This window comes from Macadamia integrifolia, unplaced genomic scaffold, assembly GCF_013358625.1.
Source record: "Macadamia integrifolia cultivar HAES 741 unplaced genomic scaffold, SCU_Mint_v3 scaffold_22A, whole genome shotgun sequence".
In the NCBI taxonomy this organism is placed as follows: domain Eukaryota; kingdom Viridiplantae; phylum Streptophyta; class Magnoliopsida; order Proteales; family Proteaceae; genus Macadamia; species Macadamia integrifolia.
Genome location: NW_024870651.1, coordinates 134,136 through 158,540, shown reverse-complemented (window position 1 = coordinate 158,540; position 24,405 = coordinate 134,136). Strand labels below are relative to the sequence as shown.

The window sequence follows — 24,405 nt, the reverse complement described above, 5'->3', positions numbered from 1 at the left end:
ATTATATAATACTCCATGGATCTCTCTCTCATAAGACAGTTATCCTTCTTTACCATATGAGTTTCTCCTGTGTACACCATTTTCTCCTGTGCACACCATTTTCTCCTGTGCATTTATTTGTTTGGAGTGAAAGATGCCAAGACACGCTCTCTTTGCATACGAATGGTGAAGCACTTCCTCTCATACATCCAGAGATGCCAACATACGGGATGGGGGTGAGTAGAGTTCCCTCATAAAACATATAAGAAATCAGGGAAACTAATCGCTGTCCGACCTGCTGCCTCATCAGTGACGCTTGTTAAACGTCTCTCCTTTTTGACAATACAATTAAATGTTTGAACTATAATATACGGGAGAAGAAGGAAAGGTACAAGAAGGATAAATGGTCATTTCAAAGGAGAATGAGAGAGTGTTACATGCAAGTGGCATACCCAATTTTTCTGCGACCAAATTCTTTTAAGTGCATAAATGGTATATGTTTGGATGCCGCCGATTGTCTGATGCATGTTAGACACATTGGGGTACCGGAGAGGATCCGGATCTAGCTTTTCCCATAATGTATAAAGAGGGTTCATAACATCATTCACAAGGATTAAGGATTAGTGAAGTTTGCAAGTTCAAAGCTTGTAAACCCTTTGCTACTTTTTTTTTTGCCACATGGCAACTGGTGAAATCAACGAAGTATATTTAATCAAAAAAAAAAATCCAATAGGGTTGGTGAATCGTTAATTATTATTATTATTATTTTTTTTTTCCTTGTGGTACAAATTTATCGTTTCTGGTTTGTCCATGCAACTCCAAGTCCAACGACGGGAGTAGGTCCAAAGTTGCCCAACGTGAATTGACAATGCCGCCTCCTCATCCTGACGCCTCACTCTCGAGTCTCACGGTCTCGCCTACTAATACTTCCCCACTAACTGATTGGTGGAATTGGGGTTTAGAATTTACAGGAGATGAATTGGTCATGGTTCGGTATTCTTTTTTTTTTTTAGGTAGAATTCATGGTTCGGTATTCAGATTCAATGAATCATGTGTTACATACAGTGGAACTGATTGATTAAATTAGATTAAAGTCATAAGATCTTACTCCCAAATCTATCCTAAAACAACGTTCAACAATAACTTCTCCATTTGATTTAGAAGATCTCTTCAATTTTTCTTTCCCTCAATTCAATTTGACCTTTCCCAGTTTACTTCTAAGTTTGTAGTTCTAAGCCTGCCTCACCAACTACCCCCTTCTCTCTCTCTCTCTCTCTCTCTCCACGTATACTCCCCCATTCTCGCTTGTCCCACCAGCCCGGCAACCGCCCTCTCACTTTGTCAGCTTTAAATTCAAGCATTCAACTATTAAAATTTCTAAAATAGGAGAGAGTTTCAAGACCGGGAATCGAGTCCATCAAACTTACTCTTCTGCAATGGCAGGTTCTCTTCTGGGTTCCTGCTCTTCCAGCATTACTTTCAGGTCTGCCCGTCTCGCTGCTTCTTCCGACATTGAATCACTCAGATCCATCTCTTTCTCTTCTCATCTCCACCGTCTTTCTTCCAAGTACGTTCTTTCTTTTATTCTTACTTCTGGATTCATTTCTGATATAATTCCAATTGGGTTTTAAGCTTATGTAAGCCTTTTTCATTTAATTTGTTGCCACCATGCATTATAATGAAAATGGAATTTCTCCACTTACGGGTTTCTTTGGATTGCACAAGTTAGCTTATTTTGGAAACTTTTTTTTAGCTTTTGTTTCTGTAGAACATGAAACTAGTTTCAGACTTGAAACAATTCTTACTGGGTTAGTTTCGAACTTGCAAAGTTAATGCATTTGTATCTGCATAAGCTGTCCTGATAGGATTTCACTCTCTACTTTCGTTGAAGGCATTTCTTATGCTTTTTCTATTTCTTTAACAGTTCTTTGGAGCAAAAGCTACATGTGCAAGTGCAGTCCTCTAGAATGCCGGCAGTTGTAAGGGCAGAGAGCAGCTCTGACAAAACTCCCATCGACACTTCTCTTAGTCCGAGAGTTAACTCTGTTAAGCCCTCGAAGACTGTGGCCATAACTGACCAGGCAACTGCACTTGTGCAAGCTGGAGTGCCTGTTATAGGCTTAGCTGCTGGGGAACCTGATTTTGATACCCCTGCTGTGATTGCTGAGGTTATTTAGTCTCCCATGCGTAATTTGCACTATTTTCTCATTTGTATTTGGGATTCCTACTAGTATTAGCTCTTCTTGTCTTGTTCACATCATTTCATTTCTCTATGGTCTCCCTTAATTTAGGCTGGGATCAATGCTATCTCTGATGGATACACTAGGTACACCCCTAATGCTGGTGCTTTGGAGCTTCGTACTGCAATTTGTCATAAACTGAAGGGTGAGTTATTCTGTTTTACAGTTGAAGTTTCTGCTTCGATCGTATAAGAGCTTGGGTGCTTTGTGCATTGGCGGTTTTCTTCACATTTGGGCTTTGCCACATTGGTTTTAACAATCCCGTATTTTCATTTTATCAGAGGAGAATGGGATTACTTATACACCTGATCAGATTTTGGTCAGTAATGGAGCAAAGCAAAGTATCCTGCAAGCTGCACTTGCAGTTTGTTCTCCCGGGGATGAGGTGTAGTTTGTTCCTTCGTGATCATATTAACAGTTATAAGTTGTAACTTTTATGGGTTTGCTTTTGGGAATTTTGTTCTTGTTTGTTATAGATGTATAACCTCTCACCTGCTTGTTTTAGCGTAAAAAAATTCTTTCGGTGCCTTCTTAGTTCAGCTCATGTTCTGAGCTTGAATGGATCAGATTAATCAATCAATTTTGCAAAATAATGACTGGAAATTATCTTTTCTTCTGATATATTTGTGGAATCAAACTCAATCTATGTTACCTGGAGAACTCAAATAGAGGCATTGTATATGATTTTTTTTTTGGTGCCAAAAAAAGGTACCGTATCCATGCCACAATTGAGTAGTACTCAATATGCTAGTAAGAGAAAAACACCTCGTGTTAGACAGTCTTATTCACCACTTTCCTTTACTGATTTTAGACAACTGTAGGCCTCTTGTATTATTGTGTTAGCTTTGTACTTCAAGTCTTCGACTATAAAGCTCATATACAGTCCTGGGCCATTCAATTTTCACATTCTGTTTGCTTGTTTACGTCGATATGCCTTAGAATGTACCATACAACTGCAGTATTCTGTTTTAGCAGGTGTAGTTTTATTTACTGATATCTAGGCGTCGTGGTGGCTGAAAGCCAGCTTTGCGCCTCTAAGGAAAACAAGACCTACGAAAACAACCGTTTAAGCAAAAGGAACTTAGATGATAATGAAATGGTTTTAGAATGTATGTGGTGTGCATAAGGCCCTTGCTTTGTGATTTCAATGGGGGTCAGTTGTTCAGTTGATTTCATACTGTCACTTGTGAAGTTATTTCACAATATTTTTTCTTCTTCAGGTTATAATTCCAGCTCCATATTGGGTCAGCTACCCAGAGATGGCGAGGCTGGCTGATGCAAAGCCTGTGATTCTTCCAACACTCATCTCGAACAATTTTCTATTAGACCCCAAGCTTCTCGCATCCAAACTCAGTGATAAGTCTAGACTGCTGATTCTTTGTTCCCCAGCCAATCCAACTGGTTCAGTTTACCCCAGAAGACTGCTTGAGGAGATTGCTGACATAGTATCAAAACACCCCAGGCTTTTGGTATGATCACAAATCTGTAACCCTCAAAACAAAGAAGGAAGAAATGCACTACTATTGTTCACTAAGCTAACATTTGAACTATATTTTTCATTTATTTGTGTCTTTCAGGTACTGTCTGATGAGATTTATGAACACATCATTTATGCCCCAGCAACTCATACAAGTTTTGCTTCTTTGCCGGGTATGTGGGAGAGGACTCTAACAGTCAATGGGTTTTCTAAGGTAACTACCTTGTGTTTTTTGGTGTAGGTCCAAGGCATTCATATTTTTTCTTTCCCATTTGTATATTTTGATTCACTTTGTATCTTGATTTCTCATGATAATGAACCATGACACTGAGCAAGCAACCAAGCATGTTAATTTCTGCAGCGTTTCTTTTTCTGCATGATGTCTGATGGCATTGAACAGTTCTAAAATGCATATGTTTGATGTTAGAACTGGCCAATTTGTAGGCCTTCGCAATGACTGGTTGGAGACTTGGTTACCTTGCTGGTCCCAAGCACTTTGTTGCCGCATGCGGAAAGATTCAGAGCCAGGTATACTGTCTCTTTTTCCGATAATAATTGGTTCCATTTATTCAAGTTAAACTGAATTGCATTCTTTTCATTCCATCAAAAGCCACAATTTATGTGTGAGCTTGCAATTTGAATTCTGATAGGTTCCTAATACCATCCCCCACCCCCAAAAAATTCCTTGAAGAATACAGGATCACAATCATTCTTGGTCCGTGTTCCTAGTGTTCTGGGACAGTGATCTCATAGATTGAACCCATCAGATAGTGGCTCTGTTCCCCTCACTACGTCTGGCTCAGACTGCCTGTCCCTACCCACAATTTAGGGGATCCAATGCAACCATGCAAAGACCTTGTTGATGGAAATTGTTGATCAAGAATCAAGATAGATGATCATGACCATTGACGTAAAAATTTATTCGGATGGGCAGTAATCATTGACACTGTTCTATAGGTTCTCTTGTTGGGGTTAAGATCGTTTTTTAAATTCATGGGGGACACAAACACTTGCGTCGTATGTGTCCCACAGTTGTGTTGGTGTTGGTTGTGGGTATTCCCATGCTGAAGCAAGCATTCCTCATTTAAAATATTTTCTCAACTTGGCTTGAGTTATCACTTGCATAGATGAGAATTTATGGAATACTTTTGGGAGGTTTCTGAAAGAATGATGAGCTGGGTCTGCTCGGGTCTTTTTCAATGAAGTACAAGCATGGACTGATTCCAGTAATTTATGTTGCTGCTCTAGTTCACTTCAGGTGCCAGCAGCATTTCACAGAAAGCAGGGGTTACTGCTTTAGGAATGGGTTATGCTGGAGGTGAAGCAGTGTCTACAATGGTAAAAGCATTCCAGGAACGAAGGGATTTCTTGGTTAAAAGCTTTACAGAATTGGAGGGTGTCAAGATATCAGAGCCCCAGGTAGCAGCTTGTATCCTTGTCCTTTTTTTGAGGTATTTCCTGCATTATTGAGATCTCAAGCAATTTTCTTTGAATTTGCAGGGTGCTTTCTATCTCTTCCTAGATTTCAGCTTCTACTATGGAACAGAGGCCAAAGGCTTTGGTGTTATCAAGGATTCAGAGTCTCTCTGCCGGTATCTGCTTGATCAAGCACAGGTAATGGTCAATGTAGCATTATTTTATTTTCTTTGATAATGACCACAATAATTGGGATTAGAGGGTTGGTACCAGCATCTAAGCCTCCCATTTCCCACTACGGACGGCGGACCAACTCACCTAGAGGAATGCCATACCACAAAGATCAATTTGCTTGAGGAACTGGTTGCTTGATTATATCTAACTTGTAGTTAGAATCCTTCATGTCATTGGGTCTCTATTTCTAATCACATGGCTGTTCCCTTAAAAATGGATCCTTTCTGATTGTTATTTATAATTTGTCTTGGTTGGACCCAACCCTTTTCTATTGTTGATCCGGTTTTCAAAAAATGAACTTGTACCAAAATATCAAGTCACTAGAAATGGATTGGTGGTTGAATTTACAGGTTGCACTTGTACCTGGGGATGCATTTGGAGATGATAGCTGCATCCGTATCTCATATGCAGCAGCCCTTTCTTCACTGGAAGCAGCCATGGAGAGGATCAAGAATGCCTTGGTCTTACTTAGGCCGCTTGTTCCTGCTTGATAAGGAAAAGTTTCTTGAGAATAAGTTCTACTGTGTAATATTTTCAAATCAATTGCAGGCATGTTGTAGTGAATATAGTTAGAAATAAATCCAGCTAGTTGTGATTGGCAAACATTTCTTTGTCTCCCAACCAGGAAAGGAAGCCTTTCCAATCTTGGGAGGATATGAGCTGAGAACTGTTCTGATTGAGCAATCTCAGAATTGTAATTTCTCTTCCATTCCAAATGGACATATTGTGCTTATTGTCATTCAATCCATTGATGTGGGTGTACCTTTTTTTTTATTATTCTTTTGGGATGTTTTGGTACTAGTATTTTCTTAGGTGGGCTCCTGTAGATGGAGGGACCTTGATTCTCTGCAACCAAATAAGCTTCAATGAGGCACTGATGGAAACATAACAAACATGCATTTTTTAAGTCAAGGAAATGAGAAAAAGATTTCCTGCACCACTTGCTGTTTCTTGAACTTGTGAAAATGAAAGAAACTTAGATACCCCATCAAAACCCAAATGGAATCTGTAAGAAATTAAAATTTTTTTCCTTCGTTTTCTTCATTTTTCAAAATTACAAAAATAAGAAGGTTCAACGTAAATCTTTCATATCAATTAAATCTCCCATGTAATCAAAGGCCTTTTTTTTCTAATTAGTTTTCTGTTGGTAGCACTTCTAATTTCTAAAATTATGAAAGCAATTCTTCATGGACAGCTCCTGGTCTATTCACAAGATAATTTTGTGCAGGTGGAGTGCATCTGGTCCAACCAGGTGGGTTTGGGCCCAATCAGGGTTTCAAGAATCGGGATTGAAATTGGCCTAGGTTGATCCGGCTCATCCGATCCTTGTACAGAAAACCCTAAAGGGCATCAAAACACCGGACTGATTCCAATCCGATTCAGATCCCAATCCCGTGTTTTTAGACCCTGGCCCAATTCAATTCCTGGCAATAAGAAAGGAGGGAAAAAGAAAAAAATCATATGGGTTGGCAAACTTAATCCTCTGTTATAGTAAGTATCAATAAAATATAAAAATAAACAAACGTAGATTCACACAACAGATAGAGATTTAACGAGGTTCATACACCGATGTGATTTGCTACATCTTCGATCGAAGAAGAAGATGTTTCATTACTGTGGAAAAGAGGTTACAATAAAGATAATTCAAATACACCCAAACTGGGCAAAAAAACTCACCCAGAAATATTAGCTCAATAAACCTCTACAGTACAATGTTTACTCAACAAGACGATAATACATTATATACTCCTCTAAGTCACTAATTAATTCCTTGGGCCAACCTCTCTGTTATCATCACAGATCTCAAAAAAAATCTCATTTGAATCACCACCAAAATATGTGAAAGCGGATCATTATTTGAAATGAGTCAAGAATTCAAGACAAACCTAATATCCTCCAAACTGGGGAGAACCATCCAGGTTAGACTAGCTGGTCCAGAACCAAAACATTTGACCCAGAAATTAATTTCCTAGGTCCCAATTCCAATTGAGACCTCAAACGTGCACAAAAGGGCTTCGAATATCTTTTTTTCTTTTTTCGGTAAAGAAGGGGCATCGAATATCGATTCCTTCTAGCCCTGCCAAGAATCTAAACAGAACTTGCTTGGGTTACTGACAGCTTCCACCTTTCCCTAGAGCTGATAGAAGAAGACTAATCAGGAAAGCTAGAACAGAATTCTTTCAAAAGGGTTCCATCAAAATCTATTAAAAACAAGGAAACAAAACAGAAACCGAGAAAATTTGTTGTTTATCTCTATTCTGTAAAGTTAGCATACGATATCTGCCTGAAGCGAACACCTTCCTTTGAGCTCCTGACTTGAAGTACAAGACAATTCATCTCAATATGGCAAGGCATTCTATTCATCTCAATCATTTATAAACCAACCTGATCAAGATGACAACAATGGTTACCAGAACCTGAATTCAATTATTGAGGCCATATTAATGGTTTGCGCTTCAAGTGGGATTGAGATGGCGGCGAGTACTAGTTCAAGTTGGGAAGGAAGAGGAGCAGAGATTGTGTTCTTTGACTTAGAAACAACAGTACCCAACAGAGGAGGACAGAGGTTCTGGGTATTGGAGTTTGGTGCAATTGTAGTTTGCCCAAGGAAGCTGGCTGAGCTAGAGAGCTATTGCACCCTCATCAGACCCAAAGACCTTTCAGTGGTTGCTCTTAAGTCCAGTCGATCTGATGGTATAACGCGCGAAGCAGTTGCGAATGCCCCTAGCTTTGAGGATGTTGCAGACCAGATCTTTGGCATTTTGAATGGTAGAGTTTGGGCTGGACATAACATCCAGAGATTTGATTGTCCTCGGATTAAGGAGGCTTTTGCTGATATTGGCCGGCCTCCTCCGGTGCCGGTCGGAATGATTGATTCATTGGGGGTGTTGAGCCAGAAGTTTGGCAGGAGAGCTGGTGACATGAAGGTATGTATCATCTCCTTCTCTGCTTATAGCATACTTCTTCATCCTTCCCTCAAAGCAGTTTTGATTTTTGAACACAAACTCTCCATATGGGAACCGTTAAGAGAAACCGGCTGGACCATCCAAAGCAGACCCAAACAAATCAAACTGAACCGGCTTCGGCTTGAGTTATTATGTCTCGTAGTTTGAACCAATCCGTTATATGATAGGCTGAGAGAAAAGCAATAGACACTTTTGAATGGGTTTGTAAGGTGGAATGATATGATTCAGATTATAGTAGCTAAAAGAGCTAGAAATAGCTATAAAAGAACCCTAGTATAAGTGAAGAAAGGCTTTGCATAGATTAGGAATGATGACAAGTGTAGCTTTGAATAGAATTGGCAACATAGGATTCAAGTCGTTGACCCTATTCAGTTGGGTCATTGCTGAGTTGAGTTTGTTCCAACTCAATGCATTGATGGTTTCTTTTGAGTTGCCAACAAATAAAATTTTGCCATATACTGGCCAACTGGGTATGCTTTGTATTAACAGAATTCAATACTTTAAAATGCGTTCTAGACCTAAAATCTATTCCAATAATGCATTACCAAACACAGCCTTAATTGTAGACGAGGATACTAGAAGATAGATCATGGTCTGAACAGCTTAACTATCTATAACAATGAAGTTCAGTTTTTTTTTTATTTTTTATTTTTATTATTATTTTTTTTTTCCTATATTGAAGGTCACATATGCTCAACACAGTATACAACTTCTCTTCATTACCTTTTATCTTTTTCAGATGGCAACATTGGCGGCTTACTTTGGGCTTGGTCAACAAAAGCACAGGTATGCACTGCTTTGGATTGTTGATTCTCTAAGCACCTTTTGGAAACAAAGACACTCAAACTTCACCTGATGCTTTCAGAAGTCTCGAGGATGTCAGGATGAACTTAGAGGTCATCAAGCACTGTGCTACTGTTCTATTCTTGGTAAATTATCAGATCTTCACTTTAGTAGTTACAACCACTTCACAAGAATTTGATTGTTAAATATTGTAGAATTTTAATAACCAGATTTTAAAATGTTTAGGAGTCAATTACACAATCATGTTAGATAATGATTATAAAAATTTTCATTCTAGTATTGATTTGATTTCACTTCTCTTCCCTTTATATTCCCTTGCAACCGGATAGCATTCCTCTCTCAATCAATTTCATATTGTATGCATGGATTTGTTGATAGGAGTCGAGCATTCCGGCTGTGCTAGCTTACAACTCGCACAGATCTCCAACTGTTGTGACAAGAAGTAGGAGTAACAGAAGGTTATCAAATGGAGATGAAGTAGGCAGAAAATCTCCTCACTCTCCTCTTGGGTACCAGAGATCTGTTCCCTATGCAAGGGGAAAGTTTGGAAAGGTGATCTTCTTCTGTCACAATGTGCAACATTCCTAATATCTGACCAAAAGAACATTGTACTTATGGGGAACTACTTTTTTATCTTTCCAGATGACAGAGAAGGTAAAGGATCTCCTGTGTAAAGCCCAGAGCAACCAACCTCTGACTAACTTCCTCAAGCATTCTCATTCATTGTTGAGATGATGGGAGGAAGAGGTTTCAAACCCTCATGTCTCCAGATTCTCCACTCTTCTTCTTCTACTGCCTGAAGGATCAAATGTGTTAGGTCACCGAGGGAAGAGTATAAACAGCTTCACTTTATCTACTTTTAGTGGCCATTTGAATCCAGAAAATAGAGGCATTTCTTCTTACAGAAAAGATCCCACCCCCCCAACCCCGCCCCCCCAAAAAAAAAAAAAAAAAAGAGAGCATTCCTTTGCACAGATTCGTTCCCAGATTATCTTCAATATTGCTGTCTAATTCAAATTCTGAAGGAAGCAATTGAGGTTCACTAATGTACAATGTTCTCCTAGGCCATTCTTTGAATTATTTCTTTATCCTTCAATTGGATAATGTATCCAAGGTTCCTCAAAATTTGTGCTGGAAAAATATAATCTCTGCAGGCAGGAAGGCCTCTCACTGATGCTCAGTATATTTTCTTTTATTTATTATTATTTTGGAGAATATCGGTGCAATGAAAGCAAACTTATGAGGCCTAGGCAGAGTCGTTTGTTGTGACTTTTGCTCTTCGTGTAAAGAACATCATGAGCATTGGATCAATTACAGTTGTGTCATCCCCATGAGAGGATAAATAATTATGTTGAGTCAACTCAATCAGAGTTTTCTAAACAATATCTGTAAAGCCCTTTCCAGAAAGGTAAAAGAAATCCAGCACTGAACTTTAGACGAATAGACAACAAAAAAACAATCCAATGCAAACAAGATCCATGTGCCACGACCAGCTCAAAATTTAGAAGTTGAATCGTTGATACCATCAGAGTTACATTTACCAAACACTGTATAGTGTATAGAATACTTCTTAACAATCAACTTTTAAATTGGTAACAGGAAACACTGGTGATCTAACACATTTCTTGGGTACACAAATCAATAATGATCGTTGTCAAACACCCAAGGTTCATGCAAGAAAAGTTCCCGACCATTCATTTGCACTACCCCTGCAGCTCTATCTTCTGCACGTTTTCTAGCTGATTCTGCTTTCCTGGCTGATTCATCAGCATCCTACAAATCCAGATGACTACGTATTAGTAGAGCACACAATGGAAACTGGACCGCTAGCACCTATTTCGTTCAGAGAAGGAGGGGAGGGGGGATCTGTAGCAGTTTAATATTCAAACCAATAAAAATCATAGCACACAAAGATTTGTTCAAATTTTACCCAGTCCGCATATGATATTTCTATATGGGTTATATGGGATCCAATTTAATGTACAAGTAGGAACAGTTACTGAAAATTTCACATTGGAGAGCCCGTTCATTTCTGCTGATTAGAAAGAGAATTTAGTATATCTAACAGGGTAAAACTGCATCCAGATTCCAAAGTTTTAAATGCAGGACTTTATTGTCAAACATCCTTCTTCAGCGTATGCAGTACATCTCAACCAGATTTCGAAATGGAGTTGATTACAATCACATACCAAATGGACATCCAAATCTTACTTTAATCATGAAAGGGATTTAACAGAATCCAATCATGAACCACATCATGGTTTGCAAAACCTTGTCCTAAAATTGTTTAAAAATATCTAAAAACTTCAAATGAATCTCAAACTCAATCATGCTGAAATCTTAGAATGCCTGGCTCATAGCCTAGCTGACTGCTAGTGCAGTGAGGGGTTTCAAAATGCCTAGGTGACCACCTAGCTATATAGCTTGCCTAGTCTAGTACTACCTACACACTCTTAGGCCAGCCAACTTGCCTAGGCCTCGAGAATACATGGTTCAAAATAATAGAACAATGGCTACTCTTTCTTATCCATACTCATCAAGTACCAAATGCTATACCCAACTTGATAGATTACATAATGGTCCAAAGCCAATCAAAATTTATTCTTTAACTCATAACGATCAAACCAATGAATATGTGATCATTACTTTCCACAGTGCCCCCAGATTTCTGCATCATGATTATACCAATGAAAATTACATTGTCCATCTCCTAGTTGTGAAATTCAGAGCTGACTTCTATACAATCTCAGCACTATCATCGCTCTACAACCAGAAGACTGGAAGCTATTCAGAGTCACCATGTGCCAGCTCAACAATACTGATCCTTCCACAATTCTACCAAAATTCTCATAGCTACACAAGAAGGCTTCAATCATCCTTTCAATGAGAAACTCATAGACTACCATTTTATCATCTAGAAAACCATGTTCCATTGCCTCATTCTGATGAGGACTTACCAATAGACTTCATCTCCGGAAACTGACTAGTCTTCACGAGAAAACAAGGAAGATTTACCAACAATGATGAGCAATGAAGATTCCAAAATTCCATAATTGTATAAAAAAAAAGTCACTGTGCTCTTCCAAGGCACATGACAATGGAGATTCCAAAAGGAAATAGAGATGACTGCTATAAGACCACATTCTCCTTAGCAGCTTCTTTTTGGGTGGAAATAGAAAAGAAGAAAGAAAAGTACATGAGCACACACCACCATAACCATCCACACACAAGCACCATGCCATCACTTGGCACTACAAATCATCTAAGTGAGATCTCTGATCCGAACTCCTTATTAGACTAAGATGATTCCTTCCCTCAGAAGAGTTTGAACAAATGGAGTACCATCAGCCTATGAGAGTCTGCATCTTGATAACTCCTGCAAGTTCAAGAATCTCATGACAAAAATCTCTTTGGGCTTCAATGACTTCGTATGAGAATCTTTTCATTGTGGTATCCATTGAGATGAAGATTGTCATAAGCAGATTGTAGTCAATTTGCTCAAATTTTTCTGAAGTTGAGGAATCATTTGAGTCCGGTGAAGGATCCAAATTAAAGATCTCAATTGGATGGCTTGCAATGCCAAGTGATGGCATGGTGCTCATGTGTGGATGGTGATGGTGGTGTGTACTTATGTTCTCGTTTTATTTTTATTTATTATTTTTCAAAATGTACTTGCTAAGGAGAATGTGATCTCATAGCAGCTAGCTCCATTGCTTTGTAAATACGAACATATATGCATGAGTCTTGTGGCCATTAGTTTCTGCTTTGTTGTGCTGAATCTGATGGAGACATCAAGGTGTACAGATGCAAGAAGAAGAAGAAACAGCCCTCTTTGTGGCTGGAAGAATAGAAAGAAGAAGAAGAAAGAAGAAGAAGAAAAAGGAGGAAGAAAATGAGGCTCGATCCAACCTTTCCAGCGCTGGATCGAGTCCCTCTCTCTTTCCAGATTTCAACAAATCTTGTGGGCCCCATTAGTTGTTAGTTTAGTAGTTTATTTTTAGAATATTCTTTTCCTTGTTAGTCTTTTAATTAATTAGGAAACTACTTTATTAGTTGTTAGTTTTTAGGAAGTCTTTATTTATTTTCCAATTGGCTCTTTTTATTTTTAGTAACTAAGTTTATTATTTATGTAATGGCCTAGGCCACGATGGAATGGATGAAAAATTATTGAAAGCAGCCAATGAGCAAACCTCCCCACCCCTCTTACGATTCTCTCTCTCTCAATCTCATCTTTCTCTCATTCTCTCTATCTCATCCTCTCTTTCTTGCTATTCTCTCTCATCTCGTCTCTCTCTTTCATTGTCTATGTCCTCTCAGTTACTGTTACATCTGCTGCAGCTACTGAACAACAACAGTGGAAGATCATCTCAATCATATAAGCCCCATCTGAGCCACTGCTGAACACTTCACCAACAAACTGGGTTTCCTTCATCGATTAAAGTGGACTGCACCTCTATTTTTTTGGAAGACTTCGACTTCTTCTTTTCTCCTCAGACCGGGACAGCAACAAGATAAGTAATTAAACTACACCCCCCACCTCCATTAATCTCCTATTATATGTTACAGCCCATTATCATTGAAACCAGCCCCTGCCCCTTCGTTTATGCCTAATTTACCTACTGTTTTAAGTATTTTCTTCACTGTTATATCTCTAAAACCCTTGCTGATTTTCTATTTTTGTTGGCTGCTAGAGGACATTGATTGTTTGCATATCTTGTTTGGAGTCTAGATTGATTTGTGCTGAACCAAACATCCGCATGACGTTTGTTCCCTTCCCCATGTCCCAACTTGAAGCTTAACTTAGTTTTTATGTGTTTTTCCGCTTAGATTGATATTGCTTCTGGCTACATGTTGATTTGTCTTTATTTATTGCGTGTTGAATCTTGTTTTGCTGAGCATATCTAAATCCCAACCTAATCCCAAGATCCCCCTTAAGTTTGTCTTACCCTAATTGAGTCACTTTTGTAAGGACCTTAGTTGTCTAGGAAATCCCCTACATCAGAATCTTTTTGCCTTCTTGTGGAGACTAATCAGTCTCTGGTAATAAGGTCCAACCAACGTATGGTGAATCTTCAACTGGACTGGATGGGAGAGAATGAACTCAAGTAATTGAAATGATGTTGGATTATCCTCTAAGGCAATGGATGATCATCACATTATGTTGTTGTGAGAACACTAGGTGGTATTGATGAAGGTTCAATATTGCGGAGAGGCCACATCATGAATCTGAATATTTTCTATTGTTTTTTATGATGGATCCTTTCAGTACGAAGATTATAGGGAAAACATTTCTGAATTTATAATTTGGAAAATGAAGGAGATTATTTTCATTCGAAACATCTAGGAAAATAGGGGGGTTTTGTATAATGATAATGTAAGAAGGGAAAATATTTGCGAAGTTTTTGAAGCCAAATTTCAGGCGAATGAAACCAATTGAGCAAGATAGAAGCATTTCAGGCTGTTAGGCAAGTTTTTGAGATTTGAAACTTGGAAAAGAGTTAGGTATAGGTAATCTGGATGGAAGATTAAATTGGAAAAGCACAGAACATGTCGAGAAACAATAATTTCTAAAAATATTTTGTAATTTGAGTACTTCTTAGGTGAAGGGAGTGGTCAACAATTTTCTCTTGAATCTCAATGGGAAGGCCTGCAAACGGTAGTTGGAATGAACTGTGGTCTTGGTATGGTGAACGGATCATTTTTTGTTTGTCAACCATCATTCTTGAGAAAAGTAAAGAGGGAACATTAAATTGGAAACACACTTGTTTTTCCTTGATAATTCCAACCCTAGTTAGAAATCCATTGTGCATCATTATTTCATAAATTTCCCTAATAATCTATAAGGATACCTTATCATAGGCTTTCGCAAATCAACAAAGACCACATAAAGATCTCCCCCCCCCCTTCTTTCTTTCTCAAACTTTTACTCAATTGCCTAATAAATTGATTCATTCATATTGAACTTTCTGACACAAGCCCACTATATCCCTGACACTCCATTCTGTGTCTGAATCTGTTTTTGATCACTCCCCCACAACTTTATACTATGGCATAGAACTCTGATTTCCAAATATTTAATGCAACTCAAATAACAAAATAGAAAGAATGCAAAAGGTTGCCCAACAATCAAGTAAGATTAAGCATGATAATTGTTAACAATTAATCTATTTCCTCACACAAATATCTTCTTCAGAATTAATTTTTCACCCATATACAGAAGGGATTCAAGGGTCACGAATGAGAAAACAGGGAAGGCGCCAACCCTTACACCACCTATCTGGATTGCTAAATAGTTTTCTCCGACAAAGTGAAGACGTAATAGCCTGTAGGCAACAAGGATACCAAACTTAAGGTCCCATTAAATAGGTCATCAACGAGAATTTTGATCCATCAAAGAGAATTTTGACTTAAAAGGTCATCTTTTCTTCAATTTCTTTTGAATGAGGGCGAAAATCTTAGTAATATCGGGAAACCCATGAAGAAAATTTGAAAACAGACCTTGTGGCGTTTCCATGAGAGGAACTGCGCCTCCGTCATGGGCTGGGGCCTGGATCTTGATTCCTCAACTACCACCTCACTTTGCTTTTCTTCTTCAGCTCCCATCTTTCGACCCTTTGCAGGAATAGCCAAACCCCACTCTCCCTCGCTTTCGCTGTGTCTGTCTCGTGCAGCGCCCGGCTGTCTACGACGATCAGTTCTGTGTTTGATTATTTGCAGGGCGTCTAGGAAAGGAGGTAGGCTCAGGGTTTTAAAAACAGAAATCAGTGGTGAATCGGTCTTGAACGATTCCGATTCAGATGAGGAATATTCTGATAAGAAAGTAGAAACTGCGGAAAGCAGGATCGGTCCCGACCCGATTCCGAGATCAATCGGCCAATTCCCAATTCGATTCGACCGATTTTTTGAAACCCTGATTAGGCTAGAGCAAGAGCCGCTAGACCACTGTTACCAAAAAATGTGTTCCATTATTTACCGTTTTAAATATGTTTTGCAACTTTTGACATTTTATTTCCTGTGTCCCCATTTGTTTTCCAAAGACACAGGAAAAAAAATGAAAAAACGATCAACAATCAATTTTAAACGTGTTTAAGATATGAACTTGGCCATATCTCTGTCTCCCGAATTTCGATTGACCTAATACTTTCATCGATGTAAATTTATGTTAAAGAACTACATTTCTCATGACATCAATTTCAACTTATGTTCAATGTATGGACCTTTAAACTTGAACTACAAACTGATGCATCTATTAAAAGGGGTTTCTAAAGCGATAACTCCCACCTCCAACTGAATATTCATTATTCTGAAAGTATATTTGTTATATTAACAACAATGAGAAACAAACATCATATTTAAGCCACATTGCTCAACAGGACTTTGAACATGGTCTTTTTTTTGGGTAGTATATGGATTTGAAATTGATATTAGATGATATATCTTGAAACTTATAATGGACATTAGCAAAAAAATAAAATTTATAATGGAAATATATATGCATTAATATTAGATGTTGTAGTTGTTTTTAACATTAGATGCAAATTCTAATTTTTTTTTTCCAGGTAGAATGATCGTTTCCATTTTTTTTTCACACCACAATTTCCCCTCTAGACAAACAGCCCCTTAAGATTTTGGTCAGATATATGGTTCCGAATTGGGTTCTAATCTGGATTTGATCTACCACTTATAATTTGGATCTAGACTCGTATCGTATCACTGTGGATCCGATCCAATTCTGCTGAAGCACTGCTGGGGCCTGGGAGTCACAATCATCGTCCTATCCATAAGGCGGACAACGGATTAAGCTTAATCATGATTATCAATAATCCGACCATAAGGTTGGACAACCCGGATCCTAGTTAGTTTATTCGCGTTTAAAAAGTCGTCCCATTTTTTTTTGCCGTTTTAAACGCCGTTTGCCGAATTTTTCACAGAAAATCGGTAAAAAACGGGGACGGGGCTATTTGAAGTTTTTTTGCCGTTTTAAACGCCGTCTCGTTTTTTTGATAGTAAAAAAACGGATTTTAAAAAATATAAACGTTTTAAAATAGAAACGTTTAAAACGGGGTTATTTGTTTTGATTGTTATCTAGGTATATAGAGAATTATTATGCCAATTTATGTCTATATATTGACCTTTTTTTTACATCGTATTATTTAAATATAAACGTTTAAAACACGTATCGTCTGTTTTTTTCCCCATTTTTACCGTATTTGACCGTATTTTTTACCGTCCCGTTCACGTTTTGATCAGTTTAAAACATGCCCGTACCGAACAATGTTTTTTTGCCGTTCCCGTTTTAACTAACAGAGACCCGGAAAAATCTTAATCATGATTATTAATGACCGACCACATCATTACTCCATTAAGGGCTTTTTTAGTCACTAATTTAAACTGTTTTAAATGATAGACATATCATGTTGTGGGGTTAGTACATGAATAATACGATACAACTCCTTGCTAGCATTTCTCGTCTCATTGTAAGGCTTGTTTGGATAAGTCTTTTGAAGCCACTTCTTTGTATTCGTAAAGGCGAAAATTTATCTGGTGACGACAGAATCTATTCAGTCATTGATTTAATACTATGATTAGATTCTTGAAAAAATGAGTCTCATCATTAACTTTTGTTAGAAGAGTGTGGATCAAAATCTCTATTTATATGATTTAAGGGAAAAAGAATCCTATCAGTCTAGCATTACCTATGCCTTGACATAGGCATTATACTAGCATGGTTCTTTCTCCCATGGTTATTTTGATTAAGTTACATGATTTAATGAGCATTTTTTGTTCCTCAGATTTTGACGCAAAAATTAATCACTTTTAGGGACAAATTTAGGTATTCTATTCATGTATTATCATATTGTGTTCCCTCATGAATGTTGATTTTGAAATACAAGAGTGAGTGGACATGTGTATAGATAAAATCTCATGAAAATCTCAAAATGAACTACTATTAATTCCTTGGTGAACATGATACTCATTTGTAGCTTGGTTTATCTCTCGACTTATGAGGTCTTTTATAGTTGTAGTTAGACATTACCCATGGTTGATGTCTCCCTATTTATATATTAATATTAATACTTTGAATCATGATATTTGTTTGCGAGTGAAAATGATGCTTGATAATGATTCCACTTCCTTGTTGAAGATAATCAAAGAGAAGAGAGTATCTATATTTGATTGGACGAAATCTAGATTTGATGTCATGTTTTATGTATAATTTGCAAAAGGTTTGGAAATGTATTAGTTAGTAAAAATGGCGTACCTAATGTAAGTGGCTCTCACCACTTAGGTTTTGGGGAGGTTTCTAATGTTTGCAACGTTACCCTCGCTTCACAGAGAGGCTATTCTCCCAACTCAAATCGTAACCACTTGATTGGATGAAATTAAAAAAAAAAAAGGATAGCGTTGATATGCCTACTTGTGTTTTTTGATTATCTTTGAAAAAAAAAAAACTAGAAACTCAAAATGATGGAACGACGAAACCTTATTCCGTCATTTCAATTTCGTTTTAAATACAAAAAAGTGAACAACTAGCATAAATCATTTTTGAAACAGGTTCATCAAACACAATTTTTTTATTTTAAAATGATATTTTGACGCAGAAACTGAAAATTTTTATTTTTAACATGGAAGGAACCGTCGTTTCTGAAAATAAATAATTACCAAATGTTACCTTAATATTTATTGAAAACAATAACTATCCAGTGGGACTCGATGGATATTGTGGTGTGTAAAGTACACACTCACCAGCACCGCAGCATGGCTTGACTTCAAGATATTCAACCGTACTGGTAGCGTTCTGCCGTTCTCCAACGGTCTTGTCCTTTTCCTAATTGGAGAGAGAACTGAAAAGGTAATCAATTAGAATTTTGGGGGGGGGGAGGGGGGGGGAATCCATGAAAAGAAGGCAACTAAATATTTTTAGTCTCCTCTCCTACTTCCGAATTCTCAAGTCTCTCAGTTTTTACTTGCTTTTGCCCTCCTCTCTCTATCCTCATCATCGTAAGAACCCTTAGGGTTGTGGAACCCTAGAGTGTTGAAGGAGAGCGTCTTCTCATCATCTTGGAAAGTGTGGTCTGTTGCAAAGTCTTTGTATTGCATAAAGAAAGAGCTAAGGCTGTGTTTGGTAGCCAAGAAAAGAAAAGAAAAAAATACATTTTTTATACTTTTTTTCTTGGGTTAAGAATTTTTCTTTGCACTTGGTATGTCTTCACCCAAGAGAAGATTCCCCTTTTCAAATTCAAAATTCCTCTTAGGTATTGTGAAATTTTCTTTTGTTCCCTTAAAAATTTTCTTGCCAAAAATACAAGAAAATGTGAGAAAATATGAAAAGATAATAAGACAAAAAATGAATGATTACACAATGATAATAATAAGACAAAAAATGAATGATTACACAATGATTTTCTATGTGTCTATCTCTCTCTTAAAATTCAAATTTTTTGAATTTTTTTCTTTTCTTTTCTTTTCTTCTCTTGGTAACCAAACATACATACTCTTTTTATTTTCTCACCATTTCTTGTCTTTTCTTTTCTAGATTCTTTTTTTTCTTTTCTTTTCTTCTCCTCTCTCCCACTTCCGAAGTCTCTAGTCTCTCATTTTTTCTTGCTTTTGCCCTCCTCTCTCTATCTTCATTATTGTAAGAACCCTTAGGGTTCCAAAGTGTTGAAGGAGAGCGTCTTCTCATCATCGTGGAAAGTGTGGTCTGCTGCAAAGTCTTTGTATTGCGTAAAGAAAGAGCATCAGAATAAGTTCCCCTTTTTCCGATGCTCTTTTGTAGATTATCAAGTTCTTATCACTAAAGCCATTCCATTTTCTTACTCACAACAATCTATCATGATAATCAAGTTGGGGAAAAACCCTAAATATCAGTCGCCTTAGCTTGCAACATCTTACTATCATTGGTGCGTTATATTTCACATTGTAAACTTGACACATGACTATCTACCCATACAGCATATCTAAAAGCTTCTACTTGGAACTTGCTTGAAGGCAAGTCTTGATTTATGAGATTATAGACTCTTCCTTGCATAAGTTTTATTAATATAAGCCTCATAATATGCATGGCTACACACACACACACATAAAAGCCCTCTCAAAGAGAAGCCATCTCTTGGTCCTTGATATTTGGAAGGCATGCTTGAACAGCTTCACCAACAGTAAGGAAGATCCTTTCTCCAATCTTGTCCACAAACTGGGCCAACTTTAACTTGTGAATAACTTGGCTCCAAGGGTTGGCTAGTGCTAACTGCACAATGGAAAAGAGGAATTAGTGTAGAGAAAAGTCAAAATGCCATCTACTATATGAACTTTAACACTATGGATCAACCAAAACTTACCTCTATACCATGGGAAGCAAGCTTCTTATGGAGTTCTTCTAATGCATGGATTCCTGAAGTGTCAATGTTCATCAAGTCTGTCATAGAACTCAAACCAGTAAGTCAGAGAGATTGAATCATTCCTTAATATCATGAAAGTTATAGGATTGAAACAGTTACTGGGTATAGATGTTTACTGGACAAATCTAGGATTAATACTTGAATCCTTCCTTTTTCATTTGTTTTTGTTTCCTTCCCTTTTCCTTCTTCCTCCATTGACCTCTTCATTATTCTAAACCACATGATTAAACAAGTGGTAAGGAACTAATTCTGATGAAAATACTTTCATCTTACACACAACCCCGTACCTTTCTCTGACATAATTGGCATTTGCAAAACAGAGAAGAGATGACTGTATGCGGATTATAAGGATCCCAGGATTCTTAACAGCACTAGGATATTGACTGATGCTGCAGAAGATATCGGTACTTGGAAGCCTTCCAAGGACTTCTGTGCGTGGTCGAATTGTATATAGTAGGATCCTCCCAAATGAGATGGTTACCTGCAATTTCCAACATGAACAGAGTGATATTACTCTGGAAAGAAATACTCTTGTCCTTAAACAAGTACACTCACTCTCATTTCAAATAGTTTCTCTACTCCTTAGAAAATAATTGAAGGAAAATTGGTAACACATTACTGCGGCTAAAAGACCGATCTCCACTGATGCAAACAACACCCCAATGAATGCTCCTATACAAGCAAGGAAGTCTAGTTTATCGACTTTCCAAATGTGGTAAGCTCCATTTATGTCAATTAGTCCAGGAAGTGCAGATAGAATAACTGATGCAAGGATTGAAATTGGAGTGAAGTACAGAAGCCCAGTGAACAGCTCCAATGATATAAGCACCATTCCAGCCATGATGAGATTTGAGACCACTGTTTGACAGCCCGATATGAAATTAACCGCTGTGCGTGAAAAAGAACCTGCATAATTTACACAGACAAATCAAATAATCTTTGCTTAGCAAAATATGTTGAAATCCCAGATCGGAGTCTCCAGGTTCTTGGTTCCTTCATCTCCTCCCAAACAGTCCAGCCTTTTTGGGTTGGACTCTCCAACATGCCCATGGTTCTTGTTCCTTCCTCTTGTGGCTTTCCACGTAAGTATCGAAATCACACAAAGGAATCTCCAATTCCTTGGTGCCTTCATATATTCGAGGATTCAACCAAAAATCCTAGAGTACTGTTAGGATTCAACGAAATGGATGATGTACAACCTAATGCATAATTGCTTCTCCTGATTGAATCTCTAATTATATCACAAGGAACTCACCAGTTGCCACGTAACATGAACTTAAAGAACCCACAATATTCATGACACCCAGTGCTAACATTTCCTTATTCCCGTCAAGGTGGTAACCCCTTGTGGTTGCAAATGATCGGCCGATAGCTGTTGCTTCCTGGAAGGAAAGTACATGATAAGGTTAAGGAAGTTAAATCTTGATAGGTTTTTTATTTGAGAGATGAAAAATTAGAGCAGCACCATCAGAGCAATGATGGCAGAGATGAATCCAAATTTTGCTGCTTCTCCAACATGTGGTCCACTGAACATTAATTCCCGAGCTGAATTTGGATTCAATCCTCCTTTGATGTGTTTCACTATTTGAACTCCATTCTTATCAGCTCTTGTTAGGAAAACTATTAGAGTTGATAGAATAACAGATATCAGAGGAGCAATGGTAGATAGCCAGAAGAGTTTCCTGTTCCTTCTACCCTGACAATGAGAGGTGGATCCCAAATATCAAACAAACCTGGATGGATATACAAGACAAAATTGATAGTGATGAAGCATATCAAGTTTGGTTTATAGTTACCAAAAACCTGGTGATCAAGATGAAAATCAGGAAAGAGCACCCAAGGAGAAAGCTAAGAGGGGTCCACTGCTGTGAAGACACAAAAGATACTGTTGAGATGTTGGAAACTGTGAGTTAACACGAAAAGGTAAGTTCCTTAACTCTGAAATCTGAAAATGACTATTTTTTCATGTCACAAAAACAAAAGAGGAGTACAGGATTAGTTTATGTTTTCTTACTGCATGATGGATTGATCTCCAAACTGCCTCTAAGACAGAGATGACATCAGTTTTGTTAGTGAAGTGAGTGATTCCAAGTAGACCCTTCAACTGTTGCATGCATATGAGGATTGCTGCACCCCCAGTGAAGCCAACAATGGCTGCATGTGATAGGAAATCCACAAGAAAACCCAACCTACAGAAAGGAAAAAGGGCATATCTTAATGAAATTAAATATTAATAAAAGGTATAAGACCAACAAATTAATCACTTGACAATAAGACCAACCTGAACAGTCCAAATACAGCTTGAAAGGTACCAGCAAAGAAGGTTGTGGTGAAAATGATTCTTCTATATGTAATTGGATCAGCCCCAGGATCTACTACTTTCTGAATCATGGAAGACAATAGGAGAGAAACCACTGCCACTGGCCCGATGGCTAACTCACTTGAATTCCCCATTAAGCCATAGATCAGAGGTGGCACAACACTTGTGTCTAATCAAAACATGCCAATGTAACTTAATCAATTTTCCATCTAAAGCAAATTTCCTTTAAAAAAACATCCTCTTTTTAAATTTAAGTGCTTTATTTGAGAAGATATAATGAACATACAGCATCGAAAGGAAGGAAAGAGTAACTCAAATTTGGGAAAGCAGCAAAAATACTCTTCCAGGTAATGGAAATTATTCTACAGAGAAATATATGAATTTTCTTCTTTGGCAAAACAGAGGCTGTGAGATTCACTGTAGCATTTAGTATACTACCCCATGAAGGCCTTTGAATGATCATGGCTTTAAAAGACAGAGGAAAGCCCAAAAAACTGAAAAAATAACCATGGATAGAGTGTAATCTTTGGAATAGGATTTGAGACAAGGCTTTGTCTAGTTCATATTAGTAGAGATCAAAATCTGCAACTTTCCTTTTATGACAGTTATTGTTCCTCAAGGTTGTTATAGAACAAAAATAGTGTCACATATACAAAAAGAAGTAAACTGTGTAACAACTCAAAATATATCTACTTACAGAGCCCATATTGAGGATCAAGCTTTGCTAAACCTGCATACCCTATACTCTGCAGAACATTTAAAACATATTACAAAGGACAAAGAAAGCTAACTTTAAGGTGGTGGAGAAGTGTTTCTTATATCAACTTGTGTTCACCTGTGGAATGCTAAGGCTAGCAAGAGTTAAACCTGCCATCAAATCATTCTTAAACTTCCAAAACTTGTAATGACGACCCCAACTCAGGACTGGAAAAAGGCCTTCCAAGAACAACACCACAGATCGAAGTTGAAGTCTAGCTTTGAAAGATGAAGATGACTTGTCCATGAGCTCACGCCACAGACTAGGCGGCTCAGGTGTATCCAGCACCCATCGGGTCCTGTCCACATGGTCACTGCCGTGCTCAATGTCTTGTGGCTGATCAACCTCACGGCTCACATTGGCCAATGAATCCATGCTTTCTTGAAGTGTTTGGAGGAACACAGAGAGAGTGAGCTCTCTCCTCTCTCACAGCTCAATTCTCAGTTCTCACTCTCCCTCTCACAGGCGCGCACACAAAAAAACACAAACTAAGCACAATTATTGCTGAAAAGTTGATTTGTGAGTGTAAGGAGAGGTCAGGAGAAGACTCTATTTATAGGGTACGAAGACAATTGGCCAACGTAACAATCCTGGTTATCCCATATTTTAGAAAGAGAGAGAGAGAGTTTTCCTTCATGGATGGCTGAATGATGGGACTCCCTTCCCCCTCTCTCCACTCTATAGGGTCGCGATGAACCATAGTAAATGGAAAGGCATTGGAAAAAATTGGTCCAAAAAAAGAATAATTCATTCCTAGACAAAAGGTAAGATAACTCAAATTTGGGAATCACTTTACAAAATTAATTACTCAAT

General features: G+C 37.9%; 4 protein-coding genes across 5 annotated transcripts; 2 read left to right on the top strand and 2 right to left on the bottom strand.

The window, feature by feature from the left end:
* Positions 1-1,065: 1,065 nt before the first annotated feature.
* LOC122071457 (bifunctional aspartate aminotransferase and glutamate/aspartate-prephenate aminotransferase-like) lies at positions 1,066-6,120 on the top strand. The gene is made up of 10 exons (XM_042635817.1): positions 1,066-1,546; positions 1,904-2,147; positions 2,271-2,364; positions 2,501-2,604; positions 3,440-3,688; positions 3,797-3,910; positions 4,141-4,224; positions 4,945-5,115; positions 5,197-5,310; positions 5,697-6,120. The coding sequence occupies exons 1-10, from the start codon at positions 1,416-1,418 to the stop codon at positions 5,835-5,837; spliced, it is 1,446 nt and encodes a 481-aa protein (XP_042491751.1). The 5' UTR covers positions 1,066-1,415; the 3' UTR covers positions 5,838-6,120.
* A 1,301-nt stretch (positions 6,121-7,421) lies between these two features.
* On the top strand, positions 7,422-10,349 carry LOC122071473 (protein NEN4-like). The gene is made up of 5 exons (XM_042635833.1): positions 7,422-8,273; positions 9,052-9,098; positions 9,178-9,241; positions 9,495-9,668; positions 9,759-10,349. Exons 1-5 carry the CDS (start codon positions 7,791-7,793, stop codon positions 9,849-9,851), a joined length of 861 nt encoding a protein of 286 aa, XP_042491767.1. The 5' UTR covers positions 7,422-7,790; the 3' UTR covers positions 9,852-10,349.
* A 248-nt stretch (positions 10,350-10,597) lies between these two features.
* On the bottom strand, positions 10,598-19,114 carry LOC122071460. The gene is made up of 4 exons (XM_042635820.1): positions 19,055-19,114; positions 18,856-18,945; positions 15,615-16,058; positions 10,598-10,889 (listed from the first exon to the last, which is right to left on the bottom strand). The coding sequence occupies exons 1-4, from the start codon at positions 19,112-19,114 to the stop codon at positions 10,755-10,757; spliced, it is 729 nt and encodes a 242-aa protein (XP_042491754.1). The 3' UTR covers positions 10,598-10,754.
* Positions 19,115-20,088: 974 nt separating this feature from the next.
* Positions 20,089-24,203, bottom strand: LOC122071468 (low affinity sulfate transporter 3-like). Of its 2 annotated transcripts, none has more exons than XM_042635830.1 (12): positions 23,671-24,203; positions 23,533-23,581; positions 22,797-23,004; positions 22,530-22,704; positions 22,312-22,377; positions 21,981-22,211; positions 21,771-21,897; positions 21,135-21,421; positions 20,803-20,996; positions 20,632-20,726; positions 20,456-20,532; positions 20,089-20,364 (listed from the first exon to the last, which is right to left on the bottom strand). In XM_042635830.1, exons 1-12 carry the CDS (start codon positions 23,965-23,967, stop codon positions 20,212-20,214), a joined length of 1,959 nt encoding a protein of 652 aa, XP_042491764.1. In that variant the 5' UTR covers positions 23,968-24,203; the 3' UTR covers positions 20,089-20,211. The 2 variants fall into 2 exon arrangements, with proteins under 2 accessions (XP_042491764.1, XP_042491763.1); XM_042635829.1 differs by having other exon boundaries at positions 22,312-22,380; positions 23,671-24,201.
* Between the last annotated feature and the right edge of the window lie 202 nt (positions 24,204-24,405).